The 15,939-nt window shown below is 41.9% G+C and overlaps 1 protein-coding gene across 1 annotated transcript in view; it reads left to right on the top strand.

Annotated features, from left to right (window-relative positions):
• Positions 1-260: 260 nt before the first annotated feature.
• The window catches only part of LOC306704376 (transmembrane protein 163a-like), a gene marked incomplete at its 5' end in the record, with an annotated part of 56,179 nt that continues 40,500 nt past the window's right edge, over positions 261-15,939 (top strand). Inside the window, 2 exons of the mRNA XM_079170696.1 lie at positions 261-462; positions 5,875-5,994. Of these exons, the coding sequence (XP_079026822.1) occupies positions 261-462; positions 5,875-5,994 (322 nt within the window). The remainder of the gene's footprint in view (positions 463-5,874; positions 5,995-15,939) is intronic.

Raw genomic sequence — 15,939 nt, 5'->3', positions numbered from 1 at the left:
GCAGTGTTCACTTCACAGAGGAGGGAGTTGTCTCGCGGCTGATGCTGGGGAGATCAATCCGTTATCTCCCATTTTATCGTATCCCAATCTTCCCCTCTGCAGATCTGAGTCGACGCCGGTGGCATATCGGACGCGCGCTGGATGGCTGGTGCACTTAGCGAGCCGGCGTGAATCTTTTTTCTTCTTTTCTTTAATCATCATCATCACCATCGTTCTCTTTTGAGCCTGAAAAAAAACAAAGCAGCAACAGGAAAACAACAATGACAGACCCTGCCAGCCTAGAGTCCTACCCTGTCCCGGACCCGACTATTGTGGATCCCCGCACGGCAACGGCGCGGAACGGCCAGTGCGCCCCAGATGGCTTCACCAACAACCATCACCAGCAAGCCAAATCCCCCAGCCAGCCCGAGACGTTCACCACGGGCCATGAGATGAAAATCACAGACAGCGTGGAGGGAGAAGGTAACTTCTATCTACCTCTGTAATGTTTGGAACTGTTTGTTCTTCTTCTTTAAGTTATGGGTGCACGTATGTGTGTGTGTGTGTGTGTGTGTGTGTGTGTGTGTGTGTGTGTGTGTGTGTGTGTGTGTGTGTGTGTGTGTGTGTTATCAGGGACCCAGATGGGAGGGGTATTTGTATCTATGCGAGGTAGCCTATTTTTAGTTTGATTTGAATAATTTATGATAGTCCTACATCAGCAGAATTCAGATCAGCGTGAAGCAAAAGTTGAATTCAAAGCTTAATATCGTTAAATTGATTCCAGTCCCCAAAGTCAATTATTCATTCATTCCAGTTTTACATATTGCATTGTCTCTGGGGACAGAGATTGCCCTGAGAATTAAATTGTTCCTTAAAACAAGGCATACAGGCTCGGTCTGCCTCAGAGTTAGATTCTGATACCAGTCACATGCATGCCAAACCTCTAAGTGAGCATTTGCATTTGCTTAAGCACATATGAGTGTGCCTGTGTGTTAGAGGCACCAATTTAATCCCATTCATCTTTTAATATGCATAAAACCTGTGAATCATTCCACAGTGGATAATAAGAGGGCCACAATACAATCATTTCTTAGCCTGTTCTCTAGTTTGTATAAGCATGCAGTTTATTGAGAGTAATATCATGCATGTTAACTGGATCTCATTTCAATGGATAATTGACATGTTAATTAAACTGTGTAGCTATCAGTAGCATAACGACGCTAATACAAAATGAGCGTGTCTTGAGCAATTAATAACAAATTGCAATTGTTATTGTATTTATTTGGAATCAACCTACAATATTTAAAAAAAAAATTAATTTAACTCTTTGGGTCTGCAATGTTCTCAATCCTAAAATTGCTTTAAGACCCTGGTCAGCTGTCAAATAACTGTTAGTAGTACTCCAGTGACTTACAGTTGCACTTTCACAAAGTCTGGAAACCAAGGTTACGATATTGTAACCCTAGTTCTATAAACACATCCATATGGCCCTCTACTGGACTCTATGGGACATTACTCTCCTCCATCAGCTTTCTCTGAGGATGAGCGAGCAATAGATGACAACTGAGCTGGGATTTCTCCTCGTCCAGACATTTAAAGCGCTGAGTGTCCAATGAAATCGATCCGAAGAGCCCAAGTGGCATGATGCACAGTCCCTGGGGATCATCCCGGTCTATCCTCGGAAGTGCTGTGAGTCCTATCCACACATAGCGATGGCCAGAGACACTCCCTAAATCAGATTATTCATTTTGCCAATGCTGGGGTCCAGAATGATAGTCTGAGACGGCCAGGCTTGGGCTATGCCAGCAAAACACCCTTAACACACCCAGGGTGTTAGCAGCTAGCTGCACTCCTAGTTGAAATATTTTGTCAAAAGTTGATTTACCTAAAACACAACAACCTATTTCCCAATGTAAGTCTATGGGAAAAAGTCCTTTTGGGCCCAATGGCATCGCGTGACAAATTCGGAATTCCACACTTGGGCCTGTAAGAAAATGGGCTTCAAAGCCCGGCGCTCTTCCTAGTGGTTTGGGATAAGCTCCGAAAACATTGGATCCTACAATTGTCATAATATATGAATTCTGTTAAAAAGTACACAACCCAAGGTAATCCTGATGACATCCCTATGGTATCACCAGGGCTATTCTATCGGGCTTGACAAAGCTCCTCTTTAACCAAAAATGTCATTATGCAATTGATTTAACAGGCTGAGTAGTACTAAACACCACCCCTTCTCACTATATTATGATGTTACATGTAATAAGTAAAGTTAAAACAGGCAGAACTTGCCAAATATTGGTTTCTCTTCATGGCCGAAGCGCCCGCTCTAAAGATTACAATGCAAATATAAACGTAAGATGTAAATCTGTAATTATGTTAAGATGTGACAGAACAGGCAGAAATGATAAATATATATAAGACAGAGATAATTTCACTAAATATAGTCGACATCTAGTGTTTAAACTAGGATATGCAATGTACATACATTGCAAGTTATTAGAAAGATGCTCAAGCCATAATCTAGTTTATGAAAAGAAAATCATACCGCCCCGTTTGGCCACCTAAGATGTAAACTTGTGTTACTTTGCTACTGATGTGACAGGTGAGGTGATGTGAATAAAGGTCATTACATCGCCTGAGAATGAGGGTCAATCACAGAGATATTAAAGGTGATATGAGCGGGCATCAAGGAAGAAACTTTATTTTCAAAGTCAAGCAATTTAAATAGATGCAAGACATTCACAGCCTCCCGGTCTACATTTCCTCCCCCGCTTTCCTCATCTCGCTCCTATTTACATAAATGTCCCTGCCGTTTCTGTTAGAAAACCTCTGAACCTTTTTCTGAACATGCTTATACATGCCAGTGGTTTCTACCCATCCATCTAGATACCTGCCAGATAGCAAGATGAGAAGCACAGGTTCAGCGGCTGTCTTTCAGATACAAAAATAATTGAATTGATGTCTTTCTGGTCACACTGATCCTAGAAAATATATTCAATTACGTTTCCTGGCAAATGTGCTGCCTGATGTTAATTATTGTTAGAAAAGAAAGGTGTCGCAAACTAGTGTTGATACACACACACACACGCACACACACACACACACACACACACACAAACTCGTGTGTGTGTGTCACAGAGAGATGAATGAGTACGTATTGAGCACATGCCTTCTGTCTGATCCCCCAGCCAAGGATCATGTGAGCAAAGTAATACAACCACCCTGTCTCACTTCCCCCCTCTGCTGCACACACACACACACACACACACACACACACCTACACACACACACACACACCTACACCCACACACACACACACACACACACACACACACACACACACACACACACATACACACATACACACCACATATAAAATGTTTAAATGAATGTCCTAAAATGTAAGCATTTGGACACCATAGTATAACTTTTTGAGTAGCTTCTATAGTGCAGTTTGATGAACTGAGTTTTTGTATCTGCAGCTACACACAAAAAGGTCATCTTGAACGGTATGATGATTATTATCATTCTGAACAACCCTTGATGAGTGTTTGTTGGAATATTCCCCTCACTTAAGCTTCACTTGTGACCTGACCGTATCTGGGCTGAAAACAATGCTAATGTCCGTAGAAAAACACGCACTAATATTGTTATCAGAGCGTGTCCAGTCATGGTGTTATAAGGCATGTGGTTCGCAATCAGTAACCCGTTTACAGCCAATGGATTCAACCAACAAAACAAACGTTTCGATCAGCTTGCATGCTTTTTAAGTGAAAAAATCACGAGAAATGATCTTATGATTGGAAGTGTGTAATTGTGGCTCTAAATGTTGCTCCGTGTGACTCTCACACTCCCTCACACAGACACACACACACACACACACACAGAGTGCACACCACATGTAAAATACATCGCACATACCATTTCACTCATGTATGCACTTATAACAGTTGTAGGTACAAATTGCCTCGGCTAAACTAAAGTCAGTTGAAGACTAGTACATTGCTTGGAGTGCAAGGGGTCTGGCTGTCCATCAAAAGCAGTTGGCAGTGTATGCTGGTGTGAAGCCAGTCCCAAGTCCAAGTCCCTCTGGACACTCTCCCTCTGTCTACACCCACACTAGACAAACAGTGGGAGTTAACAACAGCGAGGCCTGCATGTCTAGTGAACTGGTAATCCCGGAGAAATGCAAAGATGAAATGAAAAAAAAGGGCCGCTATACGAGATTGTACTTTTGACAGCACGAATGGTAGGTGTCTAAGTGTACTTAACAAGTATTTTACGGTATTAACAGGTATTGCCCCAGCAACAACCTTTTATACAAGAATAATAATGCTGTGAAAGCATCTCATTTAAATTGGTTGAAAAGTAGATTTTTCAAACTTAAAGCTATCATGAGGAACTTTTGTGTTGATTTTGGCGGTCCCTGTGGACAAAATTACCTTTTTTTACATTACCTTTAGAAAACCTCAAATTTTTCTGCAGCAGGGTCTGCCAGTTTGCTCCATGCAGTCCTGGTTCTGGTTCTCTCATGCCTACCTTCCCTCCAGCGGGCCCAACAATACGGCCTGGGTTCCCAGCAGTGTGGTGTCAGTGTTGGGTCCCAGCGGGATTTAATTAAAGGAGCCTTTATGTATGTCGGTTCGTCTTATTTTGCAGGGAGCTGACCCAACAACAAGCATTAAGAATAACTATATAGAAATAGTCAATCTTCTCGCTGATGGTCTTCATTACTTATGTAGGTCATATAGATGCGTCAGTATTAAATTGAGACTGTTTCATAAAATGATTTATAGTAACTTTTACGCATAAAGGTCAGTTCTCAAGTCACAGGGAGCACTATCCAGAACAGTTGTACAGAGCCTTCTGTGGCTCTGGAGGAGCTTTGTCGAGTCTGTGAAAAATTAATTTCACAATTTACTGTTAAATCTCTAAACTAAGCTAAGCTTGTGACTCCTTTCAGAGAGCCTGCACAACAAACTGGATGTTGTCAGACGTGGTTATGTACCAGACAGAAAGAGCCAGACACAAATGTATTATTGATTGCATCATGGGAAACGTAGGATCTAGCATTTTTGGAGCTTGACCAATACTACTAAAAGTCAGGATATGTCAGCCTCTGCTGGGGAAACGTTTGCAACACTAAAGCACCATTGTTCTCCTTTAATTCTTAAAGGGTTTCCTTTTACATGAAGTGATGTGAGACCCTGAACAATATTTATATTTACAATTCAATATTTACAACAAAAATAACCCAGTTTGTGTCACACAGAGTGGAGGATTCTGCAATATCCAAAATTCATATTTTTAAAGGAGGGAGCGAAGAGGCGAAGGTCTACTTTGTGGAAGCATGTAAAAGTATATGTAAATGCACAATCTTGTATAATAACTCTTTTACTGCAATAACTCTGTATCTGTGTTGAAGCTTTGTTCATCTCAGAGAAAGTGAGAGAAAGTAGTACGATGGACTGCTTTATACAGCCCACATACTCTGTAACTGTGAGAGCTCAGCCTGGTGGATTGATACAGGTGTAACGTGGCTCTCTTGGATGCTCCCATGACCTGTAATATGCAGTATGATGAGGGTCCTCAAAACCTCAAAACACTGGCTCTAGATAGGGTCATTCGTGTTTAGCGTTGGCCACTTCAGATCTCCTACACGCTTGTCACATGGGAGAAGTTTCAGTTGTAATCTGCACCTTCACCACTACATGCTGCTAAATCCTATCCACTGATAAAGTACTAATTACTCATGAGTCTCATTCCTATGCGATACAAGTGTTGAACACTTGTACTGCTTAATTAGATCACACAATAAAACACTGCATAAAACAAACACAGACACAAAGAAGGAAGGAATTGTCTTTGTAACAGAGTGTGTTTGTCTCACTGCAGGTCTCCTCGAGAGCAGCATGCGTCTGAAGCCCCACGAGGCCCAGAGCTACAGGAAGAAGGTGCTCTGGGTCTCCTGGTTCTCCATCGTGGTCACGCTCATACTGGCGGTGGCAGCCTTCAGTAAGCATTTCAAATTCTCATTCATAGGCATTGCAACTTGGGCAGAAGTGCTTTAGAGTGACTTGTAAACCGTGTGTGTGTAGTAACAAGACTGGCGGTGTCAGTTTTTTTCTCACTTCCCTGTTGATTAAGGGGATATGCTGTCATCTAAACGTCTGCTCTAGTAATGGTGCAAACGTAGATTACAAACTTCCGTCTTATGATGTGAGGTTGGAAGAAATGCTTATGGTCTGGGTTACATTGTCTTACAAAGGAAGAAAAAAAAACATAACTATAGTTGCATTTGTTATGTATTTGATGTCAAAGGTCAGAAATACTACTTTTGATTTGACCAAAGTTCACGCTAACAAACTTTACATTTAAATGAAATATAAACGTTAAGCTTACATTGAAGGTTGTAGCAAAATATGATGATGGTCAACTATCTAAAAAGCAAATGAGTGAATCAGGGCAATTCATTGTGAAAACAGAGAAGTTGGGACATTTAGACAAATTAACACAGCGACTGGTCTCGTGGTGGAGCTGGGCCTGCGCTTTCATGCTTTTTATTCAGGAAATTTGGTATGGCTCATTACACCGTTTGATTCAAGGAAGCACTGTTGGTTCAACCATTGTGTTTGATTGAGCAAGTAAAAAACTATTTTAGCAATATATAACACTTAACACAAGTGAAAGAGACATTTCTTGTCCAAAAAGTTGGCACGAAACAACAAGAGATGCGGTGAAATTGTACTGTTTACTGTGCGAGGTAGAAGCTTTAATCAAATTTACAACAACAAACTGCAGACTAACAATAAACCTCTCAATGTGCTGCCTCAGGCCTGTCCTTTCAGTCACAGTAAATCCGCCCACCACCTTAATTATTCGACTAATGATCGATCCAACACCCAGCTTTATCAACTATTCTCCCCACTCTAAAAGGTGATGGATCCATTCCTAAAATGTTCATACTTCCATCCTGACAAATGCCATGCTGTGCCTTCCAGGCACCCTGACCTTTGTGTGGCAATAAGACTGATTCCCTGAAGGTTCAATTTATCATACGAGATAATCTCAAGTTTGTGAGGATTCACAGAAAGCGGGCAAAGATATGGGAATATACAATTGTCGAATTGTTCAGTATTAAAGGGGAACTACAACCAATTTAAAAATGTGTACAAGTTATTTCTGTGGTCTAAGACATTCTAAAGATATTAACATGAACAACTCTCTGCCAAATCCAAAAACTACAATGCTAAAACTCAAATGTGTGATGTCATCAAGAATGAATTCTGGAGCTGCACACTTTATTGGGAAAGATGACACTGGATGAACTGAGAACACGACGAAAGAATGAAGGTCAATTGGGTATAAAAAAAACAACAACAAAAAGTCTCCCATTCATTGTCTTTGGAGCAGACGTACATTTATACCTGATGACATTACAAGTTTGATTCTTTCTCTGGTTTCTGGCCGTGAGAGAGAGAGTAGCTTGTTTTCAGAGATATCGATTCCTAGGTCATGGAAATAACATATTGGAATTGTTAATTTAGGTGGTGTTCCTTTTTAAGGTAAGAGAAGAGAGCACCATAGCACATCCCCAAGTGTTTTATGTGTACAATCTGATGTCCATGATGTTTCTCACTGCTGATATGTGGTAAGCTGTGCCCCAGTAACCCCTCCGATGTTGTGAAACGATGTGGCAACAGTTTCACGCATTACATTGTCTTATGATGTAGAGAGGATGTCTACGTTGTGCCGCACTGTTGTGAGTGCAACGCGTGGTGTTGCTTTGTCATCCTGGCTAAGCATTAGTTTCAAGTCATGATGTGTCACAATCTATTCATACTTATCCTTGATGTGCTTTTTTTTTTTTTAAGAGATGCAGCTGCATGGATTCACACTCAAAATCTAAAACAATACTCTGTTCAATTAAAAAAAATAAAAACGTATCTCTATCTGAGAATCTCCACCCACAGCTTGAATACTACCTTTGCAAAGGTGCGCCATATTTTTCTCACAAGCCAATCAAAGCAGATTGGATTTTTTCAGTAGGGGTCTTAAAGAGACAGGCGCTAAAATGGAGCGTTTCAGACAGAGGGTGAATACAGGTGTATTCAGACAGACGGTATAAAAATAATGTGCTCTTTGATCATTAAAACATGTAAACATGTTCAAGTACAATCCCAAAATACAAGTTATTAACACGAAAATGAGCATCAAATGTCCCCTTTAACTGTTTCACTCTCATGGCTCTTATAGTGTCTCTTTTTGGCTGCTGATGGCAGACGGTCAAAAAACCCACTATGCTGCTTGCCAAACGGATAAAGTTAGCAACTGACAAACATATAGTGGAGAATTTAGTAGCTAAAGAGACATTTTTTCTTAGAAGTTAGCGGAGACACAAAACTAAGCTAAAAACAGAGAAAATTGGATTCATATTTGGGTGGCCCCAAAAATGGCTCCAAATAAATGATAATGTTCCTCTGATAGTTCACCATATCAACTTAAAAGTTTAAAACGTGTCAGTGTGTTGTGTTCACAGACTGTTCATGGCCTGTAAGAGGTCCAAACAATCTTTGAGTAAGATGAGAAATAGTTGTGATGATGAACCTTTTTTTTTTTGGTTCTTTATATGAAACTTAGGTGAAACTTTAATATGAACACCGCCACAATTATTATAATAAATAATAATAAATAAATAATTTTCATTCTCCTCAAGCAAAACCGTTGCAAGGAGGCATGGAAACAGACTCTGCTTCTCGTGTGTGAACTCTTTTAGACAAAGAAAAGGAGTCCGAACACAGAGACTTGACCCACAAAAATGTGACCCACTGAAAGCGAGGGAGACAGCCCGGCTACTGGGAGACCAAAAGTGAAGAACAAGAGAGGGACTGGGGATTGCAGGGAAGTATAGACAGGCTCCCCCTCCGCCAGTCATAACTACAGCCTCTAGAGGACGGGTCCACTGCACTGGATCAGGAAAATTCATAAATGAATGTGTCACTTCCGTCTTCAGCACACAACATGGAGAGGGGTGAAAAAGAAAGAAAACCGAGAGATTGGGGCGCTGAAGAGGAGACAGCTTAGCGAAAGGGAGCATAGCGGAGAGACAGATGGATACGGAGGTGTGGAGTGAAGCTCTTAAAGGTGCGACGGTACCGGGGGGACGAGGCAGGATGAGTCCTGGCAGGCGGCGTTGGGGATTTAGTGGTTGTGATGGCTCAACTTTAAAGAACGGCAGCGTGCCGTTTCCTCCCGCCTGTGCCCTAGTTTCTCTTTCTCCCATCTGCATGTTTCCTTGCCTCCTCTGTGTGTGCTGTCTCACCATATCCTTCCCTCTTTGCCCCCTTTATTTTTTCTATATGTAGAACTGGATCCACTATGTGTCTACGTGTCTTGTCTTGTACATGTTTTTTTTTATCAAGTTTTCCTCAGGTGGACATTTTTTAAAGCAGGGTAAAAGCTTTTTCTCTTTTTCCCCCTCCTTCTTCTTCTCTATATTCCTTTTTGTTCTGTCTCTAAGGAAAACTGCAAACAGCCTCCGCTCTTCCGTGACCTTTAGCAGTATTTTAACATTTAGAAGGGACGAGGGTTCAAGGCCGAACCCTTTCTGCTCCACTTGAATGTCTCGGTCCTAACTGGCTGCTCCGCTTTAGCTCGCAACCTTTTCTTGAGGAGCTGTCTTTTGTGCTCCCTTGGCTCTAGCCACTCACCTTTGAAAAGTGGCGTAAGTCTGCGAGGCTCTATCGGACATATCAGGCTCAGAGAGCGAGCTGAGGCCACGCTTCAAGAGGCAAGAGGTACGAAGACAACGTCGCAATTCCTTGATGTATTTATCGGTCATGTGAGCACACACAGACACGGATCTTGATGGTACGTTTTTAAGTTGAGCTTTGAGGAAAACATAAAATGAAAAACAACCAACAATTTCCGTTGGTTCTGTCCTTATGTGAGAGATGCAGCAGCAGACACTACCACCCGCCCACGTATGCTTATTTCTGTTCTATGTGAATAAGGGTCTGAGACAACAAATGTTAGTCACAAATATTTAAGGCAGTTGGTAATTGAGATCTGGCATTCTGTTATACTACATTTGTGCTACTAAAGTATATCAGGATTGGCAGGGATGTGTAGCAAGTCACCCGCCAGCTAATGCGCGTAAAACAAATAATCATAAAACCATTGCTCCACAGTGCTACTGGTGGTCAAAAACTCCACAGGATACCTTTAAGTTTGTGTATTTTTTAACCATCTTTCAACAGTTTGTTGCTGTGAGTTGACGACTGTTAATTATTAACATAGTGTGAAGCATCGGTAATGTTGACCGATTACTAAACTTTGCATGTGGAGAGAACTCTTGTTTTAACTGTTGACCTGAAATACGACAGACACCTTCTCGCCAATCAGAAAACAGGACTTTCGGTGGCCACTGGCCAGGATACAAAACACAAATGGCACAAATCAGAGATCTTATTTATTGCACTTCAGCCACAATTCTCCTCCCCTTTCGACACATTCTCACTCCCAACACATGAAACACAGACGTTTGAGTCAGGGCCCCTCAGCTTCACACTTGTTACTCCTCTCGCGTCAGTTTTGGTCGTGTGAGGGACGGCGTGTCAGCTTCCACTTGTTACGTGCATAGTGTCTTTTCAGAGTAAACTTTTGTCTCTACAGGAAGTTAGGTTTAGAAACAAAAGCACTTAGTTAGGTTTAAGAAGAAAACGTGGTTGACAATGACATTAACTTGACTGACTAACGACTTACGTGACTAGCGAGTAATTTTAAAGTGTAGTCCGTTGAAAAGCAATTGTGCCGAGACTGGGTTGACCCTTCTGCTATCTACACATTTTGCAAGGACACCGTCGCAGCATCCTCTGCTTAGCGCCGCCTGAGATGATTGTGATTGGTTTCAAGAAAAAATACAAACAAGCCTGAGTGTTTTTCCCCCCCTATACCAGAATGATAATATGTGGAGCCAGACCTTTCCTTTCCTCAGCAACGTGGAGATAGTTCTGGCTATGCGAGACTACCTCTGTGCTGAACTTTAAAAAAGCCTTCTTATTAGAAATCCCAACCCAAAGCATGTTAGTAGCTGAATAGATACTGTTTCATTAAGTGGGGTTTTTCGGAATTGTGTTCCTGTAATGCATTTGTATTGTGCTTGCTAAGCGGCCCACAGGAGAAGCTGTTCCATATTCAGAGTGGGGGGACAGACAAGGATGATTTTCAGATTGCCTTACAGGCTTTAGGAGCTGGCCTGTGGACTAATAGGTTGCTGCACGATCAATCAGTGGCACTGCCAACAAGCATTTAATGTTTGAGCAACGAGATGGGGCTGGAGAAAAAGAGGGAGGGAGCAGGGGGGGGGGGGGGGGGGTGCTGGTGGAGGGTGATATAACAGAGAGAGGGAGTGCGGTGAAGAAAGTAGGAACAAGATGTACGGTTGAGAAGGACGGCAACTTGGGGGGAAACAGTGTGGCAACAAAAGAAACTGGAACTTGAGCGTGAAAGAGGAAGAAAGCAAAAAGGACTGACATAGTGACAGAATATAGAGAAAGTTATAGAGTGACAGCAGGAGATGAGATAAAAGGATGAAATAAGGCCTGATGGGGGAGAAAGTATTAAGCACTGTAGAGCTAAACGACACAATAGGACAAAAGAGAGAAACCAAGAAACCACTGGGCCAAGACACTCCTCTCTTTTCCTCTCCTTCTTGTTTGCCCTCTTGTGTCTCCGCAGTAGAGCTGTAATTGCTGTGATTCAACCCAGATACATAAAGTACACAGTTATAAATAAACCATCAATTTACGGATGTCTATCTGTGCTGAGACTTCGTAGCTGCAGATGGAAGGAGCTGGGCCAGAGAGCATTTTAAAAGTTTGACACGTGATAAGAAGGGCACAATAATGCTCTTGTTTGTCTCGTGGACGTAACGGACGTCTGTCACACTTTATAGCCTGGTTGTATCCAGTCACAAAAAGACCCAGTTCAGTAAGTGTAGCTCCATAACCGTCCCTACTCGACCACATAATGATAACAGACCTAATATTAGAGCTGAACGAAGCAGTAGACTTCCAGGTCATTAAAAGTGGTTCTAGTTCACATTCTGTGTTTACGTCTACCTTGTTGGGGCTGTTATAACAGTCATTTAGGAGCTGAGCATTTTTGTTTCTCAGCCTCCATTTTTGTTTAAACACATACTTGGATTTATTATTCTTTCTTTTTCCCCATTTCCACTCAGTGGTTACACTTGTCCTGAATAAGAGTCGTCACCAGTTATGAAAGCGGTATGGTATACGAAAATATGTTTTTCTGCGATGTCTTTTCACAAGTGGGTCCCTGTCTTGTTTGCTCTCATACAAGGACGCACATGCACGTGGGTGATGCAATACACAATTTCTTTGCCAATGACATTCCACTGCACTATTACGCTCAAGAAGTGTCAACAACGGCAGCGGAGGATTCAAAGAAAATCAGTTTTGCAGAGGTTTTATGCACTCAACATGCGAAAGACCTCAAGGACACACAATGTGTGATCTTGTGAGCAAATATCAATGTAAGGAGAAACTTTGTTTCTTTAAAGAGAACTCCACAGGGAACCTTTAAGTAGTCGCATTCGCAACTTATTTCTTCAGTGAACTGTCGGCAAAGGCGTAAACATCTCTGGTGTTGGTTATCTTACTCTGAATTCATGCAATTCATTATTGGCCACTTATATGCACCACAGAAAAGAATTGCTTCACAAATGACTTAGTTGTGTGTTTTTTTAATTTTGTCCTTAGAGTGTAAGACTGGCTCTAGCCAACAAGACCAAAACCAACATCACCAACACTCTGCATATCCGAGGTCGGATATAGCTTATTCCATCAATGAGCCGCACCATTTGGGTGACGTTCGTCACCACATAGCGCCACACATACGTATACGTGGCGCCATGCACTCACCAGCGCTACCGACATGTTTCAATCCGTGGGTGGAAATAGTCCCCAAGAAATCAACTATTTACTCCTTTATGAGTAACATTCGCTAAAAACTACTGTGCTCAGCTGTTTTTTATCCTCCTCTACCTCCCTCTACCTCTTAAATAATTGAACTTCATACGTGGGGACTCATTTCAGAAGATTAATGTCTCCGGAGGAAACAAAATGAGCTTGAGGCTGTACGGAGGAAAATACTGAGGGACCCTACAATGGATTGTTGGTTTTTGGTCTTTTCCTGTGATTTATTGACATTCAGACAAATATGCTAGCCTTAGCCTTAGAATGAAATGTGACCTAAAGAGTTTTCAGAGTGACGTGAATGAGATGGATTGCGATTCACACATGAACAATGAAAGACTGTGCCGGACAAGAATGAAGATGTTTGGAACTGAGACAATTCTGTCCGTAACCGCGACAGAACACATGATAATAATTCTTTACGTCAAGGCATGTGAAAAAGTGCTGTAGCACGATCAGGCTTTGTTTGTGGTCATTAGAGATGCATCTGCTGACTCATTTGCAGCTTCCACAATCTCATTTGCTGGATCTGAAAGAAAAAGAAAAAGAGAACACAGCCAGGGCCAAAACAAATGATGAATCACAGAAGGCCGAGGGTACACAATAGAGATGTTTGCATTCAGCTGCATGTGGTACCTGCAGGCCATTCATCATATCTGGGCGGTCACTGCAGAAACACAGTCGTACCAATATCTGTCTCCCCCCTACCTCCCTCTCTTGCTCCAATTCCAACTCCCCCATCCCAATCCTGTTCCCTCCTTTCTTCCTATCCACCCAAGCCTTCTCCTTCGTTAGCTGCCGCTCTCCATCCTTCCCTCCCTCCTTCCACTTTAGTCGTACACCCAACCCCACCCACTGTCTGTCTCGGGGTAGAAAACACAATCATTTATTCATCTGTTTTCCCTCCCGTCCCCGTGCAGTCTATTTTTACTGGTAAATACCAAGTTGCCAACGGGGAAGCTGCCAGGCTATGTGGCGTTTGAATGAAAAATCCAAATAATTTACTGCTTGTTGTTTCTCTGCAATCATGTTCAACAGTGCTTTTTGCTCTTTTCTTGGCCTTTGTTTTTGCTTTGCCTGTGTTCCCATTACCGTACATACACTAGGTTTATTAATGACGTGTTTGTTGCTTTCACCTTGCCCAGTTTCTATTTATATGTAGCTGTGCAGGTGTGTATCATTTTTGTGATTACCGGCAGATTCTAATAATGGGATAAGCCTTAATCCCCCGGACCAAATGGTCATAATGCGTGATTGTGGTTTCGCTGCAATCCGCAGCGTTTACATGTCACTCTGTTGGTCATTTAACACAAGTAACACAAAGACACTGAGGTGGACATACAGCAAAGGCACACCATAGAAATGACCAGCCTTTTATCAGGCACTGATCATTAGGATCTTTACAGTATTACTTGTAAGCCAGCTCGGTCTCCTAAAATGTACTTTCACATACAACATAATTGCAATGTCAATTACATTTTGAGGAAAGGTATACAAGGTCTGTGTTTGTGCCTGAGTAAGTAAATGAGTTTTTGTATGTATATGTGTTGGCAAAGAACAAGCAGTACACTGAGTTTCCCCTTCAGACATCATCTTCTCCATAATTAAGTGTTTGTTTACTTCAGTATTCTAGATCCATTCATGAGGCACATACATTAGTACACCAGTGGCATACTGGCTACATTTGAACATATGCCACTTCAACTTTCAAGAGAACAAAGTTTTGTCTTGCCTTTCTTGTTCAGCAGCGAGGTTCACATGAGGACTACTTTCATGACTCTTTTGGTTTTAGAAAGATTTGCCGGGTCCTTTTCAGATTTTTGTCTATCGCTGTCTCATTTTTGAAATCGACAATCCAGATGAAATGAACATTTATTTGGGCCTCCTCCAATTACACAACCTTCAGAAAAATAAATGCACAATGCAATACACACGTTACACCACTAACTGATGGAATAAAGGTTGATGATGATGTATGCTGTCTAATTAGAGCTAATGCCATAACTCGTGACCTACCTTTTCACCAACTTTACATTGTACTTTATTACATATATCATACTGCTTATACTGTATATATATGCTTCTCCAGACAAATGATAGCCGCAATCGATTCCAAAAGAAATGACCATTTGTTTGGTTTTGCTCGCCGTCAATGCAACGTGCGATTGTCCCACTAACGCAGCTACAACCTATTTATCCGGGAATATATATATACAATAAATGCATTCAACCATGTGGAACCCAAAATCCCAAGAATCATGCAGCAATTTCATCAACTTCATCAACTATGCTGAACCGCTTGTTATGCTAACAGATAGACAGGGTGTTATTATCTGCCAGCTGCAGAAAAAAAGAATGTCGTTATCACTTTAAAAGATGTCCATTCAAACTGGATTACTATTATCAGATGACCTAGGAATTTGCAGTGGATAATCGGCCCTGACTCCCTACTTTCCAAACAGGAATTACAGACGTACACGTTATACATGATATGGCAGATCAAATCATAGAAATCCTCCCTCACAGATAACTCTTTTGATGGCATCATAATACTCCACATACCTGCTCAGTGTTCAGTGTCCACCCCGGTCATTTAGCAGACTGAAGCTGACTGGGGCTACAGACTGGCTGTTGACTGGTATGTTAATCTTTAGTGGTTAAACGTCTCATTCCTTGCTCATTGTGTGCCAAGGGGGACAATGCTGTCTTTTTCAACCCATGATTTGACATGTGCTGGCACTGTATTTGCCATTTACTACGCAATGACGATTAGCAATTGGTCTGTGTAAAATGTACTGGCTTCAGCAGCACGGAGCATCACGACGTAGTGTCTTACTGTTGACAGATTGGGTGCAAGGGTGCTTTGACTTCCCAGGGATAGAGTGGAGTCACTGGCGTGTTTGCTGCTAAGCATAGCTACCACTCTCCATGATGTCAGTGACATGAGCAAAGGTCACTGTGT

The sequence above is a fragment of the Pholis gunnellus genome, assembly GCF_910591455.1.
Source record: "Pholis gunnellus genome assembly, chromosome: 12".
NCBI lineage: Eukaryota > Metazoa > Chordata > Actinopteri > Perciformes > Pholidae > Pholis > Pholis gunnellus.
Note: the sequence above shows the minus strand (reverse complement) of the source record. Positions and strands in the feature narration are given on the sequence as shown.